Source organism: Heterodontus francisci, chromosome 8 (assembly GCF_036365525.1).
Source record: "Heterodontus francisci isolate sHetFra1 chromosome 8, sHetFra1.hap1, whole genome shotgun sequence".
Lineage (NCBI taxonomy): Eukaryota > Metazoa > Chordata > Chondrichthyes > Heterodontiformes > Heterodontidae > Heterodontus > Heterodontus francisci.
Window position 1 is genome coordinate 50,326,934 of NC_090378.1, and position 26,678 is coordinate 50,353,611.

The following is a 26,678-nucleotide window of genomic DNA, read 5'->3' on the forward strand; positions in this document are numbered from 1 at the left end:
TAGAAGACACAAGTTTCATACAAAGACGGTAACCTAGGGGACAAAAAGAGTGAGGAAATTAAGGAAATTAATATCAGCAGAGAAAAAGAATTGGAGAAATTTAAGGGACTGAAACCCAACAAATCCCCAGGACCTGATGGCCTACACCGTAGGGTTCTAAAAAAAGATAGCTGCAGAGCTAGTGGATGCGCTAGCTATAATTTTCCAAAATTCCTTAGATTCGGGAGCGGTCCCATCAGATTGGAAATGGGCAAATGTTACACCGCTTTTCAAGAAAGGAGGGAGAGCGGAAACAGTGCACTAAAGGCCAGTTAGCCCAACATCAGTTGTTGGGAAAATGCTGGAATCTATTCTTAAGGAAGTCTTAATAACGCACTAACAAAAGCACAGTACAATTAGAAGTTAACATGGGTTTACTAAAGGGAAATCCCATTTGACAAACTTATTCGTTTTTTGCGAATGTAACTAGTAGGGTAGATAAAGGGGAACCAGTAGATGTAGTAGACCTGGATTTCCAAAAGGCATTGGCAATGGTGCCACACAAAAGGTTAATCGGCAAGATAAGGGCTCATGGAGTTGGGGGCAATATATTGGAACAGCTGGAGGATTGGTTAACAAACAGGAAGCAAAGAATGGGCATGAATGGGACATTTTCAAGTTGGCAGACAGTGAATAGTGGAGGGCCGCAAGGATTAGTGCTGGGGCCTTAGCTATTTACAGTCTAAATCAATGACTTAGAAGAGATAGAGAGTAATGTATCCAAGTTTGCTGATGATAGGCAGGTGGAAAGGTAAGGTATGGGGAGGACACAGAGAGGCTGCAAAGAAAGACAAACATGTTAAGTGACGGCCTGCATCAGAGGGTCTTAAAAGAAGTGCGGCAGAGATAATAGATGCATGGGTTGTAATCTTTCAAAATTCCCTAGATTCTGGAAAGGTCTGCACGGATTGGAAAACATCTATTTAAGAAAGGAGGGAGAGAGAAAGCAGGAAACTATGGGCCAGTTGGCCTAACATCTGTCATTGGGAAAATGCTAGAATTCATTATTGAAGTAGTAGTAACAGGACATTTAGAAAATCATAATGCAATCAGGCAGAGTCGACATGGTTTTATGAAAGGGAAATCATGTATGACAAAGTTATGACCAAGGCGGGAGTAATGCACTGTTATTCTGGCCCACTACTCCACGGGTCACAGCATATAAGTAGTTTCCCACCGACAGGCAATTAGTCAAAGTAAACACTTTATTTATCCCCCAGAATAAAGCACACCAAACCAGGTTACTTTAAACAACAAGACTGTTTATTAATAAACCAAAAATCTTAAACAATGAGATAAATCTATATATAAAAAATTATAACTTATTCTTCCTAACCCTCATGCACACACACACATTCAAAAATCTGTTAACCGGGGAAAAAGAAGTGTTTTGAGTTGTAACGATTTCTTAGGAATAATTGGTCATCACAGTCTGATAGGATATTACCAGATTGGTGAGGTGTCCCAGAGTCGAATAGTCAGATGCCACTCGAAGTCTCTCCAGGTGAGATTAATGAACAGTTTGTGATGGGTAGGCGTTCAAGGCAATTCACCTGCAGCGGGCGTCACACAGATCTTTCAGCAAAAGGGTGTAGCAACAGGTCTACTTGGATATTTTAAGTAGCAGTCTAACAGTAAAAGCTCTCTTGAGATTTCAAGATCTCCTGAAAAACACAGGACTAACAGGAATCACTCGAGGTAGGGATTCTTGAGAGACTGGAGGCAGTAGAAATCTGTTACCTTTAAAATGCAGGGGCTTTCTCTCTGCAAAGCTGTGCTCCTCCAAGGAGTGTAGCAACTCCTCTTGCCGGGTCTTTTTTCTCTCCAGGCAGAACACAGCCACTACCTCAAATGCAGAATTTCTTTTCAAGAGAGATGCAAGTCTTCTTTCACAGACAGTAGTCTTATTTATCTGGTCTGCAAGTATATCACAGCCCCAGTTCATTGCATGCCTGTTTGTCCAGCACACACTACTTTCCCACTGCCAAAATGAAACTAAAACTCTCCAACAATCCAGTCATGTGACAATCATTTCCCTCTGCTGAGTTGCTTGGAAACCAATTGCCTTGCAGGCTGTTCCCCACCCAGTTCAGCATTCAATGCTCTGAGAAAATCCTTTTTTCCCTCAGTCTTTCAAAACACAGAACTCCAAGTTTTTTAAATTAAAAATAAAGCACTTGTAACAGAGTTCTTTGAGGATGTAACAAACAGGGTGGATAAAGGGGAACCAGTAGATGTGTACTTGGATTTCCAAAAGGCGTTCGATAAGGGGCCACATAAAAGGTTACTGCACAAGGTAAGAGCACATGGTGTTGGGGGTAATATATTAGCATGGATAGAGGACTGGCTAATTAACAGAAAACAGAGAGTTGGGATAAATGGGGCATTTCAGGTTGGCAAACTAACTAATGGGGTGCCAAAGGGTTCAGTGCTGGGGCCTCAACTATTTACAATCTATATTAATGACTTGGATGAAGGGACAGAGTGTATTACAGCCTAATTTGCTGACTATACAAAAATAGGAAGATAAGAAAGCAAGTTGTGAGGACAGTTCCTGCAGCCATACTGGTGCCAAACGTCGTGTCCTGCACTCCTTTGGACCCCACCAGAAAGGCCGAGAGGGGGGTTTTGACGACTGGGCAACTCTCAACCTCCATAAATTTGCCCAGGCATGCGCCATGGAGAGGTCACTCCATAGTTGCCTCACAGCGACTAAAACAACACGGAAGGCAGCAGTTACGGGTTATAAGTCCAGATAAATTGGCGTAGAAACTGGGCGCTACGGGTTGCCTTTGTCGGTGGGAGAGGTCACTGCACCTCACTGGACAGCTACCGCCCGCCTCAAACCGGGCAGCCCCCGGTCAATAAGGTTCTGTCCCGCCACAGTCTGCCTGCTTCAATGGGTGCTTGGAGCTCAGGGTCATTGCCCGAAAGGTGGACTGATACACCGCACCAAACAACATGATAAAAGGAAAGAAGGTACCAGCCCTTCGCTTTGCAAGCTGGAACGTCAGAACTATGTGTCCTGGCCTGTCGGAAGACCTTACACAAATCAACGATTCTCGGAAGACCGCCATCATTAACAACGAGCTCAGTAGATTCAATGTGGACATTGCAGCACTTCAGGAGACTCGCCTCCCCGCGAGTGGCTCTCTAGCAGAGCAAGACTACACCTTCTTCTTGCAGGGCAGGGATCCTGAAGAACCAAGACAGCATGGAGTGGGCTTCGCCCTCAGAAACTCCTTGCTCAGCATGATAGAGCCTCCCTCAAATGGCTCGGAACGCATACTGTCCATCCGACTGCTCACCACCTCTGGTCCAGTACACCTACTCAGCATCTATGCTCCAACACTCTGCTCCGCACCTGAAGCTAAAGACCAGTTCTATGAACAACTCCATAACATCATTAGCAGCATCCCCAACACCGAACACCTATTCCTGCTGGGGGACTTTAATGCCAGGGTTGGGGCCGACCATGACTCATGGCCCTCCTGCCTTGGGCGCTATGGCGTTGGAAGGATGAATGAGAACGGGCAGAGACTGCTTGAGTTGTGTACCTATCATAACCTCTGCATCACCAACTCATTCTTTCACACTAAACCCTGTCACCAGGTTTCATGGAGGCACCCAAGATCACGTCGTTGGCACCAGCTAGACCTCATTGTCACAAGGCGAGCCGCCTTAAACAGTGTTCAAATCACACGCAGCTTCCACAGTGCGGACTGCGACACCGACCACTCCCTGGTGTGCAGCAAGGTTAGACTCAGACCAAAGAAGTTGCATCATTCCAAGCAGAAGGGCCACCCGCGCATCAACACGAGCAGAATTTCTCACCCACAGCTGTTACAAAAATTTCTAAATTCACTTGAAACAGCCCTTCAAAACACTCCCACAGGGGATGCTGAGACCAAGTGGGCCCACATCAGAGACGCCATCTATGAGTCAGCTTTGACCACCTACGGCAAAAGTGCGAAGAGAAATGCAGACTGGTTTCAATCTCATAATGAAGAGCTGGAACCTGTCATAGCCGCTAAGCGCATTGCACTTTTGAACTACAAGAAAGCCCCCAGCGATTTAACATCCGCAGCACTTAAAGCAGCCAGAAGTACTGCACAAAGAACAGCTAGGCGTTGCGCAAACGACTACTGGCAACACCTATGCAGTCATATTCAGCTGGCCTCAGACACCGGAAACATCAGAGGAATGTATGATGGCATGAAGAGAGCTCTTGGGCCAACCATCAAGAAGATCACCCCCCTCAAATCTAAATCGGGGGACATAATCACTGACCAACGCAAACAGATGGACCGCTGAGTTGAGCACTACCTAGAACTGTACTCCAGGGAGAATGCTGTCACTGAGACTGCCCTCAATGCAGCCCAGCCTCTACCAGTCATGGATGAGCTGGACATACAGCCAACCAAATCGGAACTCAGTGATGCCATTGATTCCCTAGCCAGCGGAAAAGCCCCTGGGAAGGACAGCATTACCCCTGAAATAATCAAGAGTGCCAAGCCTGCTATACTCTCAGCACTACATGAACTGCTATGCCTGTGCTGGGACGAGGGAGCAGTACCCCAGGACATGCGCGATGCCAACATCATCACCCTCTATAAAAACAAAGGTGACCGCAACAACTACCGTGGAATCTCCCTGCTCAGCATAGTGGGGAAAGTCTTTGCTCGAGTCGCTCTGAACAGGCTCCAGAAGCTGGCCGAGCGCGTCTACCCTGAGGCACAGTGTGGCTTTCGTGCAGAGAGATCGACTATTGACATGCTGTTCTCCCTTCGTCAGATACAGGAGAAATGCCGTGAACAACAGATGCCCCTCTACATTGCTTTCATTGATCTCACCAAAGCCTTTGACCTCGTCAGCAGACGTGGTCTCTTCAGACTACTAGAAAAGATCGGATGTCCACCAAAGCTACTAAGTATCATCACCTCATTCCATGACAATATGAAAGGCACAATTCAACATGGTGGCTCCTCATCAGAGCCCTTTCCTATCCTGAGTGGTGTGAAACAGGGCTGTGTTCTCGCACCCACACTTTTTGGGATTTTCTTCTCCCTGCTGCTTTCACATGCGTTCAAATCCTCTGAAGAAGGAATTTTCCTCCACACAAGATCAGGGGGCAGGTTGTTCAACCTTGCCCGTCTAAGAGCGAAGTCCAAAGTACGGAAAGTCCTCATCAGAGAACTCCTCTTTGCTGACGATGCTGCTTTAACATCTCACACTGAAGAATGCCTGCAGAGTCTCATCGACAGGTTTGCGTCTGCCTGCAATGAATTTGGCCTAACCATCAGCCTCAAGAAAACGAACATCATGGGGCAGGATGTCAGAAATGCTCCATCCATCAATATTGGCAACCACGCTCTGGAAGTGGTTCAAGAGTTCACCTACCTAGGCTCAACTATCACCAGTAACCTGTCTCTAGATGCAGAAATCAACAAGCGCATGGGTAAGGCTTCCACTGCTATGTCCAGACTGGCCAAGAGAATGTGGGAAAATGGCGCACTGACACGGAACACAAAAGTCCGAGTGTATCAGGCCTGTGTCCTCAGTACCTTGCTCTACGGCAGCGAGGCCTGGACAACGTATGCCAGCCAAGAGCGACGTCTCAATTCATTCCATCTTCGCTGCCTTCGGAGAATACTTGGCATCAGGTGGCAGGACTATATCTCCAACACAGAAGTCCTTGAAGCGGCCAACACCCCCAGCTTATACACACTACTGAGTCAGCGGCGCTTGAGATGGCTTGGCCATGTGAGCCGCATGGAAGATGGCAGGATCCCCAAAGACACATTGTACAGCGAGCTCGCCACTGGTATCAGACCCACCGGCCGTCCATGTCTCCGTTATAAAGACGTCTGCAAACGCGACATGAAATCGTGTGACATTGATCACAAGTCGTGGGAGTCAGTTGCCAGCATTCGCCAGAGCTGGCGGGCAGCCATAAAGACAGGGCTAAATTGTGGCGAGTCGAAGAGACTTAGTAGTTGGCAGGAAAAAAGACAGAGGCGCAAGGGGAGAGCCAACTGTGCAACAGCCCCAACAAACAAATTTCTCTGCAGCACCTGTGGAAGAGCCTGTCACTCCAGAATTGGCCTTTATAGCCACTCCAGGCGCTGCTTCACAAACCACTGACCACCTCCAGGCGCGTATCCATTGTCTCTCGAGATAAGGAGGCCCAAAAGAAAGAAAAGAAAGAAAAGAATACAAAAATAGGAAGATAAGAAAGCAAGTTGTGAGGACAAAAAGTTTCAATAGGGTCATGTCTCATTCTTCTAAACTGCAATGAGCATAGGCCCAACCTGCTCAATCTTTCCTCATAAGGTACCCATTCATCCCAGGAAAAAACCTAGTGAACCTTCTCTGAACTGCCTCCAATGCAATTATATCCCTACCTCATGCTCCTTGCAATAAATGTCAACATTCCATTTGCCTTCCTAATTACTTGCTGTACCTGCATGCTAACTTTTCATGATTCATGCATGAGGACACCCAGATCCCTCTGCAGTCTCTCTCCGTTTAAATAATCTGCTTTTCTATTCTTCGTACAAAGTGGACAACCTCACATTTTCCCACATTATACTGCATCTGGTAAATTTTTGCCTTAACCTATCTGTATCTCTTTGCAGACACTTTTTGTTTTCCACACCCCAAACATAAGCACTTTTTCTCCATCTACTCTGCTTTCCAGAGGGGCTAGTCCCTTACAGATATCGGACATCCCAAAACACTTTACACCCAATGAGGTACTTTTGAAGTATGGTCACTGTTTTAATTTAGGAAATAAAGCAGCCAATTGCGCATGGCATGATTGCACAAACAGCAATGTAACAAACAACCAGATCACCTGTTTTAGGTGCTGGTTGAAGGATAAAATGTTGACCAGGGCATGGAGAGAACTCCCCTGCTCTACTTCAAAGAGTGAGATCTTTAAAGTTCACCTGAAGTGTTGATGGGGCCTTGGTTTAATATCTCACCTGACAGAACCTCCAACAGTGCAGCGCTCCCTTAGTACCCTTTTCCCACCATGCTTACTTTGAGACGCCTTCCCTCAGCATCTTCCCATGCAACAATGGGAAATGCCTGTTGCATTTATCTAGTCTCCCAAACCACTGTCCACAGTTATAACACCCCTTCCAACTGGCACATCAGTGGAGATGTATTTTGTACTTCCTTCAGTCTATAATATTGTATTTGTTTCTCAATGTAGTCTACTCTAAATTCAGGAAACCCAAAACAGATCAGGAGACTGCACATTTTATTTGCTCTTAGGATCTGGGACACACTTGCAAGGCAGTATTTATGGCCCACCTGAGTTGCCCAGAGAGCAAGAGTGAGATAGTTACACCTAGGCCAGAGGAGTGGCATGTTCCGTCAACTGAAGGACAATAACGAACCAATTTTTTTTTTTAAAACAACAATCTGTCAGTTTTCATGGTCACTTTCTGTTGCTAGTTCATAAACACAAGTTACCACATTTATGAGATTCAATTTTCCAATTTGTGACATTTACATACAAACATACAAATTAGGAGCAGGAGTAGGCCACTCGGCCCCTTGAGCCTGCTCCGCCATTCAATACGCTCATGAACTGATTACTCCACATTTCCATCTACCCCCGATAATCTTTCACCCCTTTGCTTATCATGAACCTATCTACCTCTGCCTTAAAAACATTCAAAGACTCTGCTTCCACTGCCTTTTGAGGAAGAGAATTCCAAAGACTCACGACTGAGATAAAAATTCTCCTCATCTCTGTCTTAAATGGGCAGCCCCTTATTTTGAATCAGTGACCCCTAGTTCTAGATTCTCCCAACGGGGGAAACATCTTTTCCACATCCACCCTATCAAGACACCTCAGGATCTTGTATGTTTCAATCAAGTCACCTCTTACTCTTCTAAATTCCAGCGGATACAAGCCTAGCCTGCCCATTCCAAGTGGGTGGCACAGTGGCGCAGTGGTTAGCACCGCAGCCTCACAGCTCCAGCGACCCAGGTTCAATTCTGGGTACTGCCTGTGTGGAGTTTGCAAGTTCTCCCTGTGTCTGCGTGGGTTTTCTCCGGGTGCTCTGGTTTCCTCCCACAAGCCAAAAGACTTGCAGGTTGGTAGGTAAATTGGCCATTATAAATTGCCCCTAGTATAGGTAGATGGTAGGGAAATATAGGGACAGGTGGGGATGTGGTAGGAATATGGGATTAGTGTAGGATGAGTATAAATGGGTGGTTGATGGTCGGCACGGACTCGGTGGGCCGAAGGGCCTGTTTCAGTGCTGTATCTCTAAAACTAAACTATTAGTCTAATAAACCTTCTCTGTACTGCCTCCAATGCATTTACATCCTTCCTTAAATAAGACTAGTACTGTACACAGTACAGATGTGGTCTCACTAATGCCGTGCATAGCTGAAGCATAACCTCCCTACTTTTGTATTCAATTCCCCTCGCGATAAACGGTAACATTCTATTAGCTTTCCTAATTAGGTGCTGTACCTGCATACTAACCTTTTGCAATTCATGCACTAGGACACCCAGATCCCTCTGCAGCTCAGAGCTCTGCAATCTCTCAAACTCTGTTTCCAGTCCAGTACCATAACTATGAGTACTGCCTTCTGAACATTTCCTTTATATCCACAAATATGATACTGACCACCCTCTGGTTTGCCATATTAACTCTCCTGCCCATTCCTACTCTGACATTTCAGTCTTTGAATTGGAAAAATACAGGAGATGCAATGGGATCAATTAGAGCTTCAGGAATAAAGATTGTACTTTATCGTTCTGCAGCTCTCTGGACTAAATACATTTCAGTATCTTCAAACCTTACCCATATCTTCCACTTACTTCAAAGCACAGGGTACTTGTGATGTGGGGTTGGTGTGTCAGTACTGGGAGAAAGGAGAAGTGACCAGACATTTGAAATGGAGCATTCTCCTCCATGGTCGACGAGGCCCTCAACTGTAACCATTCCCTTCCCCTCCGTCCCAGAACCACAATAGGGTTCCTCTTGTCCTGATCTTCCATCCCACCAGCCCCCAACATGATGCCATCACCAGACACATCTTCCCCTCCCAACGTCCCAAAGGGATCATTTCCTCTGCAAAAATCTGGTCCACTACTCAATCACCCCCAGCCCTTTTACCTCATCCCTTCCCGCAGTCCAGAGTCCCAAACATTACTTCCAGGGGAAACAGCGATTTACTTGTACTTCTTTCAATTTAGTATCCTGTATTCACTGCTCATAATGCAGCCTCCTCTACATTGGGGAAAGTAAATGCAGACCACTTTGCAGAACACAAACATGATCCTGATCTTCTGGTTGCCTATCATTTTAATTCTTCACCACACTCCCACTCTGACCTTGGCCTCCAACACTGTTACAATGAAGCTCAGCTTAAGCTTGGAGGAACACCACCTCATTTTTCGATAAGGCACTTTACAGCCTTCAAACTCAATTGAGTTCAATTAATTTCAGATCATAAACTCTGCCCCCATTTTTTCAGACAGCAATTGTTGGTAATGATTCTGCTATTTCCATCTACACCTCCTCTCAACACATTGTTTGTTTCTTCACCCATCCATTACCATTTCCTTTTGCCTTGCATCATCCCTTGGTCATTTAATCTCTCCTGACTTCCATCCTATCAGAAACCTTCCTTTTTGTTCTTCCCTCTCTCCCCCTTCCCTGCCTCTGTACTTGCTTAAAATCCATCACATCTCTAATAGTAGTTTCAGTTCAACTTCTGATCTGTTGCATTCATAGCGTGGTTCCCCTCACCTCTTTTGATTTGTGTGGGCCTTTCCATGTCTTTTCACGCTATATTATTGGCAGTATTTGGTGTCTTTCTCTCTATTACCTCCCCAATTGATTTTTTCTGTCATCTAACAGTTTTCTAATTCTTTGCAAAGCATCAAAACCATTTAGCGCCTCTCTGCAACTAGCATCTCATCCTCTCTGACCTTTTTCCCCAACCTTATAAAATTCATATTTATCTTTCAGTCTTCTGTTCTGATTAAGGGATACACATCTAAAACATCAATAATGGGTCTTTAATCTTTACAGATTCTGTGACCTGCTGTGTATTTCCAGAATTTTATTATTTTATAAATTAAAATATTATTTTGTGCTTTGAAAAGGTGTCAAAACATCTCAAAAGATGGAAAACAGCTTTATACACAGATTACAAAGAAAAAAAACTAGTATATTAAACAGAATGAAACAATAACTGCCACAAATTCAAATAATGCAAGTGCTACCAAACTACAGCATGCATAATCCAAAAACATAAACTGAGCCACATAAAGTCAGAAGTACAGAACTGTAGAAAATATATTAATTCAACATTCTTTCAACAAAATTTCCAAAATACTAAATCTGACAACACTGATAAAACATACAATTGTACAAGTCTATGACTCCAAGTACAAACAGAAACTATCACACAGAACTCCTTAAAAATACAAACTTGAACTGTTATTTCACAAAATAAACAAACATTTATGTCCCTGCCCAAACAATTTATTCATGTCTGAATGCTGACAATTGCGTAGCAAAATATATATTTTTTACCTCCTGTAAATCACCAGTCCCCAACATCTGCTCATTTTAACCTTTCAGTGAAATGTATACAAAGAAAGGTGGCACAATATAGGTGTCTCACCTCACTTTTCCTCTGGTTGGTCATTCCTATTTGCATTGAACATTTCAATTTCACTGCAGACAGTTAACATCTGAATACTAGTTTATCTGATCCATAGATCTATCCAGCAAACTGTCCAAATTGAGTTTTTAAAATACTGTTCAATCAAAATCTTCTTAAGCACTGTTAAACGACATACATTTGGTGCCAAATCCAATCTAATTCAGAATTATAATTGATACTCAACAAAGCCTTATCCATCTCACCAAAAACATTGCTCAAATACTGTGCAAAGTGTTAAATTTTTTTTATTCATTCATAGGATATGGGTGGCGCTGGATAGGCCAGCATTTATTGCCCATCTCCAATTGCCCTTGAGAAGGTGGTGGGGAGCTGCCTTCTTGAACCACTGCAGTCCTTAGAGTCTAGGCATATCAACAGTGCTGTTAGGAAGAGAGTTCCAGGATTTTGACCCAGCGACAATGAAGCAATGGCGATATAGTTCCAAGTCATGATGGTGTGTGGCTTGGAGGAGAACTTGCAGGTGGTGGTCCCATGCATCTGCTACCCTTGTCCTTCTAGGTGGTAGAGGCCGCGGATTTGGAAGGTGCTGTCGAAGGAGCCTTGGTGAGTTGCTGCAGTGCATTTTGTAGATGGTACACACTGCTGCCACGGTGCATTGTTGGTGAACAGAGTGAATGTTGAAGGTGGTGGATGGGGTGCCAATCAAGCAGGCTGCTATGTTCTGGATAGTGTCGAGTTTCTTGAGTGTTGTTGGAGCTGCACTCATCCAGACAAGTGGAGTATTCCATCACACACCTGACTTAGGCCTTGGAGATGGTGGACAGGCACTGGGGAGACAGGCGATGAGTTACTCGCCGCAGAATTCCCAGACTCTGACCTGCTCTAGTTGCCGCAGTATTTATGTGGCTGCTTCAGTTTAGTTTCTGGTCAATGATAACCCTCAGGATGTTGAAAATGGGGGCTGAGCGATGATAATGCAATTGAATGGCATGGGGAGATGGATACGTTCTCTCTTGTTTGAGATGGACATTGCCTGGCACCTCTGTGGCACAAATGTTATTTGCCACTTATCAGCCCAAGCCTGGATGTTGTTGTCCAGGTCTTGCTGCATATGGACATGGGCTGCTTCCATATCTGAGGAGGTGCTGAACACTGATGATTGCACAATGAATATCCCCACCTCTGAGCTTATGAAAGAGGGAAGGTCACTGATGAAGCAGCTGAAGATGGTTGGGCCTAGGTCACTACCGTGAGAAACTCTTGCAGTGATGTCCTGGGACTGAGATGATTGACTTCCAACAACCACAATCATCTTTCCTTGTGCTAGGTATGTCTCCAACTTTTCCTTGTGCTAGGTGTGACTCCAACTAACGAAGAGTTTACCCCGATCCCCATTGACTCTAGTTTTGCTCGGGCTCCTTGATGCCATACTCAGTCAATGCTGCCTTGATGTCAAGGGCAGTCACTGGAGTTCAGCTCTTTTGTCCATGTTTGGACCAAGGCTGTAATGAGGTCAGGAGCTGAGTGCTCCTGGCGGAACCCAAACTGAGCATCAGAGAAGCAGGTTATTGCTGAGCAAGTGCCACTTGATAGCACTATCAACAACCCCTTCCATCACTTTGCAGAGGACTGAGAGTAGACTGATAGGGTGGTAGCTGGCCAGGTTGGATTTGTCCTGCTTTTTGTGGATGATAATATGGAGTAGCCCTCGCAAAACTGGAGTCAATGGGAATCAGGGGGAAAACTCTCTGCTGGCTGGAGTCATACCTAGTCCAAAGGAAGACGTCTGTGATTGTTGGAGGTCAATCATCTCAGCCCCAGGACATCATTGCAGGAGTTCCTCAGGATAGTGTCCTAGGCCCAGCCATCTTCAGCTGCTTCATCAATGACCTTCCTTCAATCATAAAGGTCAGAAGTGGGGTTTTTCACTGACGATTGCACAATGTTCAGTACCATTCGCAACTCATCAGATACTGAAGCAGTCTGTGTAGAAATGCAGTAAGACCTGGACAATATCCAGGCTTGGGCTGATAAGTGGCAACTAACATTCGCGCCACACAAGTGCCGGGCAACGACCATCTCAAACAAGGGAGAATCTAACTAACTATCTATCTCCTTGACTTTCAATGACATTACCATCCCTGAATTCCCCCACTATCAACATCCTGGGGGTTAGCACTGACCAGAAACTGAACTGGAGTAGCCATATAAATACCATGGCTACAAGAGCAGGTCAAAGGCTTGGAATCCTGCAGCAAGTAACTCACCTCCTGACTCCCCAAAGCCTCTCCGCCATCTACAAGGCACAAGTCAGGCGTGTGATGGATTACTCTCCACTTGCCTGGATGGGTGCAGCTCCAACAACACTCAAGAAGCTCAACACCATCCAGGACAAAGCAGCCCACTTGATTGGCACCCCATCCACAAACATTCACTCCCTCCACCACCGATGCACAGTGGCAGCAGTGTGTACCATCTACAAGATGCACTGCAGCACCGCACCAACGCTCCTTAGACAGCGCCTTCCAAACCCACGACCTCTACCGCCTAGAAAGACAAGGGCAGCAAATGGTTGGGAACACCACCACCTGCAAGTTCCCCTCCATGCCACACACCATCCTGACGTGGAACTATATCGCCGTTTCTTCACTATCGCTGGGTCGAAATCCTTCAACTCCCTTCGTAACAGCACTATGGGTGTCCCTAATCCACATGGACTGCAGCGGTTCAAGGCAGCAGCTCATCACCACCTTCCCATGGATAATTAGGGGGATGGAGAACAAATGCTGGCCTAGCCAGCAATGCCCACATCCCATGAATGAATAAAAAAAGGTGATTACCAAAGTTATATATTGTATGCTTGTTTGGAAATACAAACGGAATATACTTACAATTGCAATCTTAGTTGGTAGAAGCCTGTAGCTCCTTTTGCTTTTGTTTATAATCTTCCAACAGTTCCTTCACTTGCTCGTTAACCCCTTAATCTGTAAACTGTAACTACTACTGTTACAGTTTCCTAAGGAATCTAACAAATGCTAGCAAACAAGCTAGCAAAGCAGGATCCCCTTACTGAAAGGCATAAGCTGCATTTTGCTGTTTAAGTGAGGCAGTATGGGCAGGTTTGAAAACCAAACAGAAAATGAACAAAGAAACATAGAAAATAGGAGCAGCAGTAGGCCATTCAGCCCTTTGAGCCTGCACCACCATTCAATACGATCATGGCTGATCATCCAAACTCAGTACCCTGTTCCCGCTTTCTCCCCATTTCCCTTGATCCCTTTAGCCCTTAGAACTAAACCTAACTCTTGCCTGAATATATTTAATGATTTGGCCTCAACTGCTTTCCGTGGTAAAGAATTCCACAGGTTCACCACTCTCTGGGTGAAGAAATCCCTCCTTGTCTCAGTCCTAAATGGCTTACCCCTTATCCTTAGACTGTGACCCCTGATTCTGGACTCCCCCGCCATCAGGAACATCCTTCCTGCATCTAGTCTGTCCAGTCCTGTTAGAATTTTGTAGGTGTCTACGAGATCCCCTCTCATTCTTCTAAACTTTAGCGAATACAAGCCTAATCAACCCAATCTCTCTTCATACGTCAGTCCTGCCATCCCAGGAATCAGTCTGGTGAACCTTCGCTGCACTTCCTCCATAGCAAGAACATCCTTCCTCAGATAAGGAGACCAAAACTGCACACAATATTTCAGGTGTGGCCTCACCAAGGCCCTGTATAATTGCAGTAAGACATTGGTGATATAGTGGACAGTGAAGAAGGTTGTCTAAGGTTACAACAGGATATAGATAAACTGGGAAAGTGGGCAAGGGATTGGCAAATGGAATTTAATGCAGACAAGTGCGAAGTTATGCATTTTGGGAAGTTAAACCAGGGCAGGACATATAGTGAATGGCAGGGCCCTGTGGAGTGTTGTTGAGCAGAGAGAGAGACCTTGGGGTGCAAGTACATAGTTCCCTGAAAGTGGCAACACAGGCAGACAGGGTGGTGAAGAAGGCGTATGGCATGCTTGCCTTCATCGGCCGAGGCACTGAGTACAAGAGCTGGGATAAAAACAAGAAATGCTGGAAACACTCAGCAGGTCTGGCAGCATCTGTGCAGAGAGAAGCAGAGTTAACGTTTCAGGTCATTGACCCTTCTTCAGAACAGGCAAGTATTAGAAATGTAAAAGGTTATAAGCAAATGGGGATGGGGCAAGAGATAACAAAGGAAGTGTAGATAGGACAAGGTCACAGAATAGCTGACCAGAGGTCATGGAGCAAAGATATGTTAATGGTGTGTTGAAAGACAAAGCATTAGTGCAGATAGGGTGTTAACGGACTGAATATTGAACAGCAAGTACAAACATGAAAAAGTGAGTAAGCAAACTGAACAAACTAAGATGAAATAAAATAAAATAAACACAAAAAAAAATATTAAAAAAGGAAAAAGAAAAAATAACTAAAAATAAAAGTAAAATGGGGGGCCCGTCATGCTCTGAAATGATTGAACTCAATGTTCAGTCCGGCAGGCTGTAGTGTGCCTAATCGGTAACTGAGATGCTGTTCCTCGAGCTTGCGGTGATGTTCACTGGAACACTGCAGCAATCCCAGGACAGAGATGTGAGCATGAGAGCAGGGGGCAGGGGGGGGGGGGGGGTGGTGGAAAAAAGAGTGTTGAAATGGCAAGCAACCGGAAGCTCAGGGTCCTAGCTTGCAGACTGAGCGGAGGTGTTCTGCAAAGCAGTCACCCAATCTGCATTTGGTCTCCCCAATGTAGAGGAGACCACATTATGAGCAGCGAATACAATATACTACATTGAAAGAAGTACAAGTAAATCGCTGCTTCACCTGAAAGGAGTGTTTGGGGCCTGGGATAGTGAGGAGAGAGGAGGTAAATGGGCAGGTATTACACCTCCTGCGATTGCAGGGGAAGGTTCCATGGGAAGGGGATGAGGTGGTGGGGGGTAATGGAGGAGTGGACCAGGGTGTCATGGAGGGAACAATCCCTTCGGAATGCTGACAAGGGAAGGGAGGGGAAGATGCGTTTGGTAGTGGCATCACGCTGGAGGAGGTGGAAATGGCAGAGGATGATCCTTTGGATATGGAGGCTGATGGGGTGGAAAGTGAGGACAAGGGGAACGCTGTCACGGTTCTGGGAGGGAGGGGAAGGGGTGAGGGTAGAGGTGGGATGTCATGTTACAGTTGTACATAACGTTGGTTAGGCCACATTTGGAGTACTGTGTGCAGTTCTGGTCGCCGCACTACAGGAAAGATGTGATTAAGCTAGAGAGGGTGCAGAAAAAATTCACAAGGATGTTGCCTGGTTTGGAGGGCCTGAGTTATAAAGAGAGATTGGATAGGCTGGGTCTGTTTTCCCTGGAGCGAAGAAGGCTGAGAGGGGACATGATAAAGGTATATAAAATTAAGAGAGGCATAGATAGGGTAGATAGCCAGAGTCTGGTTCCCATGGTTGGGGTGACTAAAACTAGGGGGCATAGATTTAAGGTGAGAGGGAGGAGGTTTAAAGGGGATCAAAGGAGTAAATTTTTCACACAAAGAATTGTGGGTATCTGGAATGAGCTGCCTGAAGAGGTGGTGGAGGCAGGAACAGTAGCAACATTTAAGAGGCATCTGGACAGGTACTTGAATGAGCAAGGCATTGAAGGATATGGAATTAATGCAGGCAGGTGGGATTACTAAAGATAGGCATTATGGTCGGCATGGACGCGGTGGGCCGAAGGGCCTGTTTCTATGCTGTACGACTCTATGACTCTATCCCTGCTCCTGTACTTGAATCCTCTCGCTATGAACGCCAACATACCATTTGGCTGAACTGCCTGCTACACCTGCATGCTTACTTTCAGCGACTGGTGCACAAGGACACCCAACTCTCGCTGCACCGCCCCCTTTCCCAATCTATCGCTGTTCAGATAATAATCTGCCTTTCTGCTTTTGCCACCAAAGTGGATAACTTCACATTTATCCACATTATACTGCATTGCCATGTATTTGTCCACTCACTCAACCTGTCCAAATCACACTGGATCTTCTCTGCATCCTTCTCACAGCTCACACTCTCACCCAGCTTTATGTCGTCTGCAAACTTGAATATATTACATTTAATTTCCTCATCTATATCATTAATACATATTGTGAATAGCTGGGGTCCTAGCACTGATCCCTGCAGTACCCCCCCAGTCACTGCTTGCCACTCAGAAAAAGACCCGTTTATTCCTACTCTTTGTTTCCTGTCTGCCAACCAGTTCTCTATCCATGTCAGTACCTTACCCCAATCCCATGTGCTTTAATTTTGCACGCTAATCTCTTGAGGGACCTTATCGAAAGCCTTCTGAAAGTCCAAATACACCACATCCCTATGCTTCTAGTTACATCCTCAAAAAAGTCCAGTAGATTTGTCAAGCATGATTTCCCTTTCGTAAATCCATGTTGACTTTGTCCGATCCCATCATTGTTTTCCAAGTGCTCTGCTATTACATCTTTTATGATGGACTCTAGCATTTTCCCTACTACTGATGTCAGGCTAACCGGTCTATCATTCCCTGTTTTCTCTCTACCTCCTTTTTTAAATAGTGGGGTTACATTAGCTAACATCCAATCCGTTGAAACTGTTCCAGAGTCTATAGAATTCTGAAAAATCACCAGCAATACATCTACTTTTTCTAGGGCCACTTCCTTAAGTACTCTGGGATGTAGATTATCAGGCTCTGGGGATTTATCGGCCTTCAATCCCATCTATTTCCCTAACACCATTTCCCTACGAATACTGATTTCATACAGTTACTCCTTCTCCCTAGACCCTATGTTCCCCAACATTTCTGGGAGGTAATTTGTGTCCTCCTTTGTGAAGACAGAACCAAAGTATGTATTTAATTGGTCTGCCATCCCTTTGTTCCCCATTATAAATTCCCCCGTTTCTGACATCTCTGAAAGACCATGGATAGTCTTTTCTATAGCATAGACCTGTGACACCCACTGGTGGAAAAAAAAAGCTACTCAAAGGCAAAGTCCCCACGAGGGTAGTTAAACAACCATGATCAACAAATGAAGAAAGAGACAGTATCAAACCAAAAAGCAAATGCTTAAACAAATCTAAGAAAAAGTGGAAATCAAGAGGATTGAAAGTGATACAAAGAAAGTAATAAGAGATGCAAAAAGGGAAGAAAAAACTTGCAAAGGATATCAAAGCTAACAGCAAAAGTTATTAAAAAACATATTGAGAAAGGGATCAGTAAAAGGGGAGTGTAGGCCTTTAAAAAATGGATGCAGGTGTGACTATAATTAATAATAAAGAAATGACAAACATCTTAAATGAGTACTTTGTATCCATTTTCAGAGCAGAGCAAAACAACAAAATGAAAACAAGGGAACTTAAAAATAAGTCAAGGGGAGGACCTTAGTGGATTTAATAGAAGTTTTTTTAAAAAGGCAATGGAAAATGTATTGGACTGTAAAGGGGCTTCAGATAGACAAATGTCCAGTACTTGACGCTTTTCACTCCAGGGTGTTAAGAAATAAAGGAGAGGAAATTGCAGTAACATTAGTCATAATCTTCCATAGCTTCCTAGATTCAGGAATTGTGCCCTTGTATTGGAAAATTGCAAATGTCACCATTATTTAAGGAGGGAGGAAAGAGAAGCCATGTTAGTTAATCAATTGTGGGGAAATTACTGTAATCTAGCAAAGACAGAGGGCTAGGTTTCATCATCCCGCTGCCGAGATGACAGGCGGCCATTTAGCATAATGACGGCAGCTGACCGCCCCCCGCAAAATTACGTGGCGGGGGCGGCATTGGTAACGCTGTTAACGGCATCTCCAGATGTTGGATTGCAGTGTTCCCTCCTTCCCACCCCAACAGTATCCACTGCAGTGTTCCCTCCTTCCCTCACATCTACAGATTGAGCATAGTAGCAATGTCCGACGTGAAAAACAAAATCCACTAGATAACAACTGATAACTTACCTAACCTTTGCGGGCACCAATGACACTCACCTCAGTGGTGTCAGCTTTTCAAAGACGGGAAAGTGATGACACATTAGTGCCGCACATCATGCATATGATTGTGAACGTTTGGTAGGATCACGGTGAATTAGAAACAAATTCACGCAGAACAGTATATAACAGATTTAAGTTATGATCCCGTCGCAGCGGAGGTGCCACTACAGAACTTCGCTGCCTCCAAGAAAATCAGAAACCAGCATTACGTCCTCGGGTTCAGTGACAAATGACTCCGCGCCAATTCTCCAGCACCCCCACCGCCAAAAAACCTGCCTTCTAACAGAGCATAAAATCCAGCCCAGAGTGACTGAATACTTGAACAAGCGTCAGTTGATCAGAGGAGTCATGATGGACTTGCGATCAAATTAGAGACCCCATCAACATTTAAGAATAGGTTAAATTGGTGATTGAAGGAAAGAAGAATAAAGATTATAGAAATAGGGCAGGCAATGAGATTTGGATGGCAGCTTCTGCAAAGGTTAAACACCAATACAAACTAGTTGTGCAGAATGGCCCGTTTCTGTGCTGCCGTTTTTAAGCAATTCTTGGCAGGTCTGGTATAGGGGGAAATTGTCTTCTCCTTGCTGGTATTTGCTCTTTTGCACAAAGTTATCTTGTAGGAGCCAGCAAAATCATTGTAGTTTTCATTGGTCAGTGCACCTACATATCGATGTAGATCATCAACTGGTGTGAAAGGAGTCAATCAACTCCAGGAAAAAAAACTCAATATGCAAATATTTTTAAAATAAACCTGCAGGGCGGCTTTGAGAGTTGTAAAAACCTTGTTCAATCACTCTGAAGAACACTCTAGTGCCATATGTGAACACTCAAGTCCCAGGAAAAGAAAACAAAGTGAGTCTCAAACACACTTTATTTATAGCACAGAAACCGGGCATTACGTGGAGGCACACTAACCTGTTAATGCACCCTGGAACAGAAAAGATCTTAAAACGTAGACTGTTCTTTGACATGGTTTCCCTAAAACATTGGCTGCTGCTCGTTGCGCTCCAGTGATGTGTGCAGGATGGTGAATGAATGGAACATTAGTTGAAAGATTGCCATTTTTCTTTTACAGAGAAACATTTGCAATTTTGGAGAACTTGGGGCTGTTGAATGATACAGCTATTGTATTATTCATTCCAAACTTGTTCCCTTCACTGAAACATTTGAGAACCCATTAAGGATGACAAGTTTCTTTAACGCTCATCACATTGTTTTAATGCTGACATTACTACCCCACTCCTGCTATCCTTCCTCCTCCCTCCCACCAGTTCAACCTGGCACTGTTGACCATACTCCACAATTTCCCACCCAGTGACTGAATGCTGTCACATACTGTTGGCAGGATTCTCAACACACAGGATTTCCACTTTGTGCATCAGCATTTAATCACCTGGAACAGCAGCAGGAGGTAGGTACTGGCAGCATTGCTAAGGAATGGTGAGATGAACTTGGAGACGCACTTACAGGATTAAAATGGGCAGAAAGTGGTACTGCACTTATGCAAGTCAGATAACTTGAGCTCGCTGGTTGGTTCCTGACCGCAAACTGGACACCCCCATTTACTACAGTCTTCAAGGGAAGATTTATTTACAGAAGTTTTTACTTCCAGAATAAAAATAAAACATTAAGACACAGCTGAAGAAATGAACTTACCTTCATTCTGCTCAAATTCATCCAACACCTTGTCCAGGTTAAATGCCTCAGCCTGGAAATAGTTCTCCATTTGTTAATATTCACTACCCTGCACAATGCCCTCAGTCTGCCTGAACCTGTTAAAATACAAACAAAAAGAGAAACACCAACCCATCATCATTCCTTTATCACTGTCAATGTCCTGTTCATTTGTGACTGGAGTTGATCTAACCTGCAGTTTCACATTAGTACCCACTCCCAGGGCTTCTGGTTAAACAATACCTTCATTTTAAAATTATCATCCTCGTTCTCAAATCGCTTCATGTCTCACCCCTCCCTACATCTGTAATCTCCTCCAGCCTTACATCCCTCTGAGATCTCCATGCTACTCTAATTCTGGCCCCTTGAGCATCTTTGATCTTAATCACTTCACCATTGGTTACTGTGTCTTCAGTTGCCTGGGCCCCAAAGGCGGAATCTTATCAGGCCAGTGGAGTCAGCTTTGCAGACGGGTGGGGAGGGAGGAAAAGACCTTTGAAAGTTGAGCATCGGTTCGGGTCCCCAACGCATTCCCCCCATTGTGCGACCTTCCTGCAAGTGGGCTGCCACAGGATCCAGCAACCCACTCCAAGGAGGTGGGCAACCAATTAGGGCAATTAAGGTGCCACCTCGGTGCCATTTCCAGAGCATGCCAGCATCTTCTTGGCGTCGAACAGGTCCCCCACTGAGGCCGGCGCCTGGCAGCTACCTGGACGAGGCGTGCCAAGGGGGCCATCAGAGCCTACTCTCAATCACCCAATAACGAAGCTGCTGGATGAGAAGGCCACAGCCACGGCTACACGCAATCCTGTGGAGGTGTTTCCCCCCCCCCACATTGATGGCCCGGACAGCTATCGGCATTCTTTATTTTTAAATTTTCATGATACTTCAGAGAGTGCCTCCAGTTTGAAGCACCTTTGTGATCCCATACCTGTCTTAGCAGCACCCGCCGTTTTTTGTGGGGCTGCCTGTCCTCCTTAACTGGTCAGCGAAAGCAGATGTGGCCTCTTAACTGGCCATCTCCCAGAAAATTTCAATTGTCAGCGCACCTCTAACCCATGCAGGATCCAACTCCTGAAATTTTTCAAAAGCATAAGATTCCGCCCTAAGTCTCTGGAATTCCCTCCCTAAACCTCTCCGCTGCTCTACCTCCCCTTCTTCCTTTAAAAGGTGCTCCTTAAAACCTAGCTCTAACTAAGCTTTTGGTCATCTGACCTTATAGTTCCTTACATGGTCGGTGTCATATTTTGTTTTATAATGCTGTGAAGCACGTTGAGGTGTTTAATTACATAAAAGGTGCTATAAGTTGTTGTAGTAGTATACCTCCTCTATACAAAATTCACCAGAACTTCTGACTATTTGAATAGAGTATCTTATTTTAATAATGCACTTCCTTAATTTACAGAAACGCTACCCTTTGTCACTGGCCATTCTATTTTAAGTCATGAGTATCAAATGGATGTATAACCACTCATGCCCATTTTATACCTGATGTGACAACAACTCACTCAGCCCCGCTTACATACCATGCTTCATACTTTTCTATCAAAATTATATAATCTGACCTGAGGTGGCTGTGGTGTTGATAGATATATGTAATCAAGTAACATTTACAAAGAATAGATCAAGCCTGAATGATAACTGTACCATGCTTCCCACTTCAATTTTCTCAACGTTACATTCCAAGTAACAATGCAACTGATTTACTTTTCTGAAACCACAGAACACTGCCAGATTACTGATAATCAGGATGTAACTTTGTTATAGGTCCTGTGATCCGCACTCTTTTCCCCAGTCACATCTTAATTTTCCTCTGACAGATTTCAAATGAACTATTGTTACATGCAAATATTTGTGTCAGTCACGACAAAGCCTAATGTGCTGAACTCAAAGTTCTAAACCGATTTTTTTTTTAAATCTGTCCACTGGGATTTTAGTGGGCTAAGTGTTTTAGTTTATAGTCCTCACTGGGATTTTGTGGGCTAAATGTTTTATTGTCCTCATTGGGTTTTGTGGGCTAAATATTTTAGTTTATAGTCCTCAGCTGGATCTCTGGATCCATTTAATTTCCACATTGAATTCATATTGAGGAGTGCTGTGTATATGAATTACAAATTATATATTCATTCCAACCAAATAATTTAAAAACCAAATCCATGTCAGAGTTACTGCTTCCCTTCTGTGGGTACAGAAACGGTCCATTTCCAATCTGTCAGCAAATTCAGCAGGAACGTGTGACAAACCCAGCACCCCAATACCTGCAACCACCTTCTCCTTGAACTGCAGCCCACCCAAGACACCTGTAAAAACAAAATATCACTGGACCTTGTTCTCTGGGTCAACTTATCCAAACAGCCCTCCAAGATTCTCACAAGCTGCTGAAATGAAACCCAGCAGCACTCTTGCCCACCCCCCCACCCCCATCCCAAAAAAAAACTCAGCCCACCCCCAAACTAGAATGTTACCTCCCTGATGCACAACAACTCCAGTAACCTAATTCAGCAAGAAGTCTCAATCAACAAACAAAATAATCCCAAGACCCACTACCCTGGGCACAACAAATTGCACTAAAAAGAATATCCTCACAAAACAAGTCTAATGGTGCTTTTAAAACTATTACAACTTGACATTCTTCCGAAAAGCTTACATTGACAACAGGATAGTCATAACACTTTCTAATCAACATATAAGCTCAGTGAAAACTGTTATGTTCTGTTACAACTGAAGCAGAGTAGCCTTTACTGAGCTATTATGCTGAAGTTATGACCATGGAAATGTGGATGGTATTTAAAGCAAGTAGAATCTGTACCCAAGTCCAGCACATGCCTGCAATAGAAGCCAGGTAAATCTAACATCTTAAGGATAACAAATCAAGGGCAAACAATCTACCAAAGACATATTCTGGATCATTTATGTAACCCGCAAAAACATTTACAGAATTTAGAGTCTATACCCACGGTACAATAAGCAGAGAATGAATGCTACAATTTAACTGACTTTTCAGAAACACATACCATGAGATAATGTCATATTTACTGTTTCTTTAAAAAACGAGAATTGCTTGTCCAACCTGCAGGTGAATCTACAAAACAGGGCACCCTAATTATATTCTACAGTAATCAATAAACTAGATCATGTTGGAAAAATTGTTTCTGCAAGATAATGGATAGAGTGCTGAAATTTAAGATTGCAAATTCTAAATTTGATCATTTGTCCAAAGTGTGTTATTCTTATATGGAATACCAGAAATAGTAATGCTACATTTAGGTACGCCTAGAGTACAGATGTGCAAAATTAGCTCTGTTGGAGATGAAATAAGGGGACTAAAATATTCATGCAAAGATCTTATTGTGTTACCAAGTACTCATTTATTATGAGCAAGATTAGTTAACTTTCTCCTTCGTACCCCATTTAAAAAAATTTTTAAATCATCCAGTAGAAACATTTCCCTTTTGAATGGCAAATAATTTTCACTGATATACTGAAAATCTAATGTTTTGTTAGATACGGCCCTTATACCTTAATACCTAATTATTTACAACTCAGTGCCACATTTTCTCACTGCATTGAAAATAATTGTAGGAAAATCATTCATATTTTAGAAATCAGTATTTAAAAAATCCCACATTAACACAAGCATATAAATGCAACTGTTTCCAATATATGGAAGTTTAGCTTAAGACTGAAAAACAGAAAATGCTGGAAATACTCAACATTACTATTTCCAGCATTTTCTATTTTTGTTTCAGATTTTCAGCATTTCCAGTATTTTGCTTTTGTTTTAGCTTAAGACTGGGTTGTTGCTGAGCCATTTTAACAAGTCAAAATGTTACATTATGAAACTAAAAGTAACTTAATATTTAAGACAGGTTTACTTCTACACAAAACAGAATATGCTGACACTTCAGCGTGTAATTTGAAAACCAGGGATCATCTATTAAGTACTTATAAAATCAATACCAATTGTAAAAGTGCAATCAGCAATGTGGTGGCAAATATGTTGACACTGACTATTAAGTCATGGTGGAATGTAGCTTCAGTTTGCCGATTCTTGCCTTCATCTCAATTCAGCAACAGGCCCAAATTTCATTTGATTTCCAAGCTGCCTCTGAAAGTGCAACAGGCAGTGGCAGCTCGTCTATATTACAAAAATGAGGCCCGATTCCGGGTGAGCCTCATGCCTCCAGCTTCTGTAAGGCATATCTTAGGCCCGAAAATGGGTAGAAACCAATTTAATCAAAATTATGCCTTGATCAGACATTTCATTACTTTTCCCCAATCAGGAGAGTAAATGAGTCCCTATTGCTTGGGTATGTAGTCACTTACAGTAAATGAGCATCCAATGAACTTGTTTTTAAACTAACAGACCCTACCCACATTCATCAACTCCCCTTTAAATCTCATCCTATATCTCTTTTCACTCTGACAAAAGTATCAATCCTTGGGGATTTGTTTGCTATGAATTCCCATAGCATACCTAGGATTACAATTTAATCAACAGACTTTAAACATTGAAGCATGTTACATAGCATCTGCTCTAGTCTTTCAATATGATAGAGAAATGGTTTCAAAAAACAACCTCTACGTATGTATACCTGCTCTATTTCAATTTGTCCTCTTTTCTACAATAAAGATCCTAATAGAAAACTTGTATTTTCTTATGTTTAGAATGTTGAAGGGTCATATGATCAAGGCACTTAAAATGATAAAAGGGATTAGACAGGGTAAAAAAAAATTACTTCCTTTCATGGGAGAAACTTGAACAAGAGGGCCAAATCTTAAAATTAGAACATGGCAATTGAAGAGTGAAATTAGGATACACTTTCACAAAGGACAGTGAAAAATCTCCAACTTGCTCCCCAAAATGGCTGCAGATTCTGAGTCAATTGAAATTTTCAAGACTGAGATCGACAGATTTTTGCTGGGTAGAGATCAAGAAAAATGGAACACAGTTGGTAGATGAATTTGAGGTACTTAACAGCCATGATCTAATTGATAAAGGAACTAAAAAAAAAAGCAAATACAAAGCACTTGACCAGTTTGGTTACAAATAATGCAAAACTTTTAGAGGTCAAGATCCCTGGAACAACTTTCGCCTATTTCTTTGCTCCCCTATGTCAATAGGTTGTGCTTAAGTGGAAGTCAAACAGATAGAATTTATTTCTATGCATTCTACACCCTTAGATAGTCCACCTTTTACTCCTCTCCTTCCTGGACGTCTCTTAGGCCTGCCACAGACATCCCTTATAAGCCTACTGACTTCCACAAATACTTGAATTGTGTTTTCCACCCTCCTCCTGAGCGAGTTTTCTCTCTCTCTTCAATCTTAGCTGCTCTGATGCCATAGAGAACTATAGACATTTACAACGCAGCAGGGGCATCTATGCAACCCATTGTGACTTTGCCAGATCTTCACTAAAGCAATCCGAAACTAATTCTACTGTCATGTTCTCTCCCCAAATCCCTTTAACCTCCTTTGCTTCAAATACTTATTTACTCTTCCTTTTGAAAAGGTGCAATGATGTCTCTGTCTCAATTGATCCTACAGCAAAATATCCTATAAAGATTCTCAAACAATTTCACCTAACCTTGTTCCTGAGTGACCATTAAATTGATGACCGACTCCCCAAGTAACAGAAAACAATCTTTATCTATTCACTTTATCAAAACCATTCAGAATTTTTTATTTGAGGTTTTCTTAACTAAGTCTCCATTTACCCTTTTCTGCTTCAGTCAAATTAATCTCAGTTTCTCAAGTCTTCCCTCATAACTTCTTTGGCCTCCTTGTCTCGAGAGACAATGGGTAAGCACCTGGAGGTGGTCAGTGGTGTGTGGAGCAGCGCCTGGAGTGGCTATAAAGGCCAATTCTAGAGTGACAGGCTCTTCCACAGGTGCTGCAGAAAAATTTGTTTGTTGGTGCAGTTACACAGTTGGCTCTCTCCTTGCGCCTCTGTCTTTTTTCCTGCCAACTGCTAAGTCTCTTCGACTCGCCTCATAACTACAGTTTCTTATTCTTGGTATTAACCTGGTGAATCTACACTGCACACACTCTGGACAGGGACATCCTTTCTACAACACGTCACCCAAAACAGCACACAGTAAGCTGCAGCCAAGCCATTGTCTTGTACAAATGAATACTCCTTCACTGCTACACTTTAAGCCACTATTTTATAAATCATTGCTTTTTTTGGCATTATCTACCTGCACTCACACTTTCAAGGAAATTATGTATTTCCACCCATAACTCTCTGATCATCCACATTTTACAAAATCTTCCCAATTTTTTCTTA

At 43.5% G+C, this 26,678-nt stretch overlaps 1 protein-coding gene across 1 annotated transcript in view; it reads right to left on the minus strand.

Annotated features, from left to right (window-relative positions):
- Positions 1-26,678, minus strand: part of zfyve9a (zinc finger, FYVE domain containing 9a) — a 175,941-nt gene that overhangs the window by 120,702 nt on the left and 28,561 nt on the right. The window contains exon 3 of the mRNA XM_068037133.1: positions 20,371-20,486. Within this exon, the coding sequence (XP_067893234.1) occupies positions 20,371-20,440 (70 nt within the window). The 5' untranslated portion in view covers positions 20,441-20,486. The remainder of the gene's footprint in view (positions 1-20,370; positions 20,487-26,678) is intronic.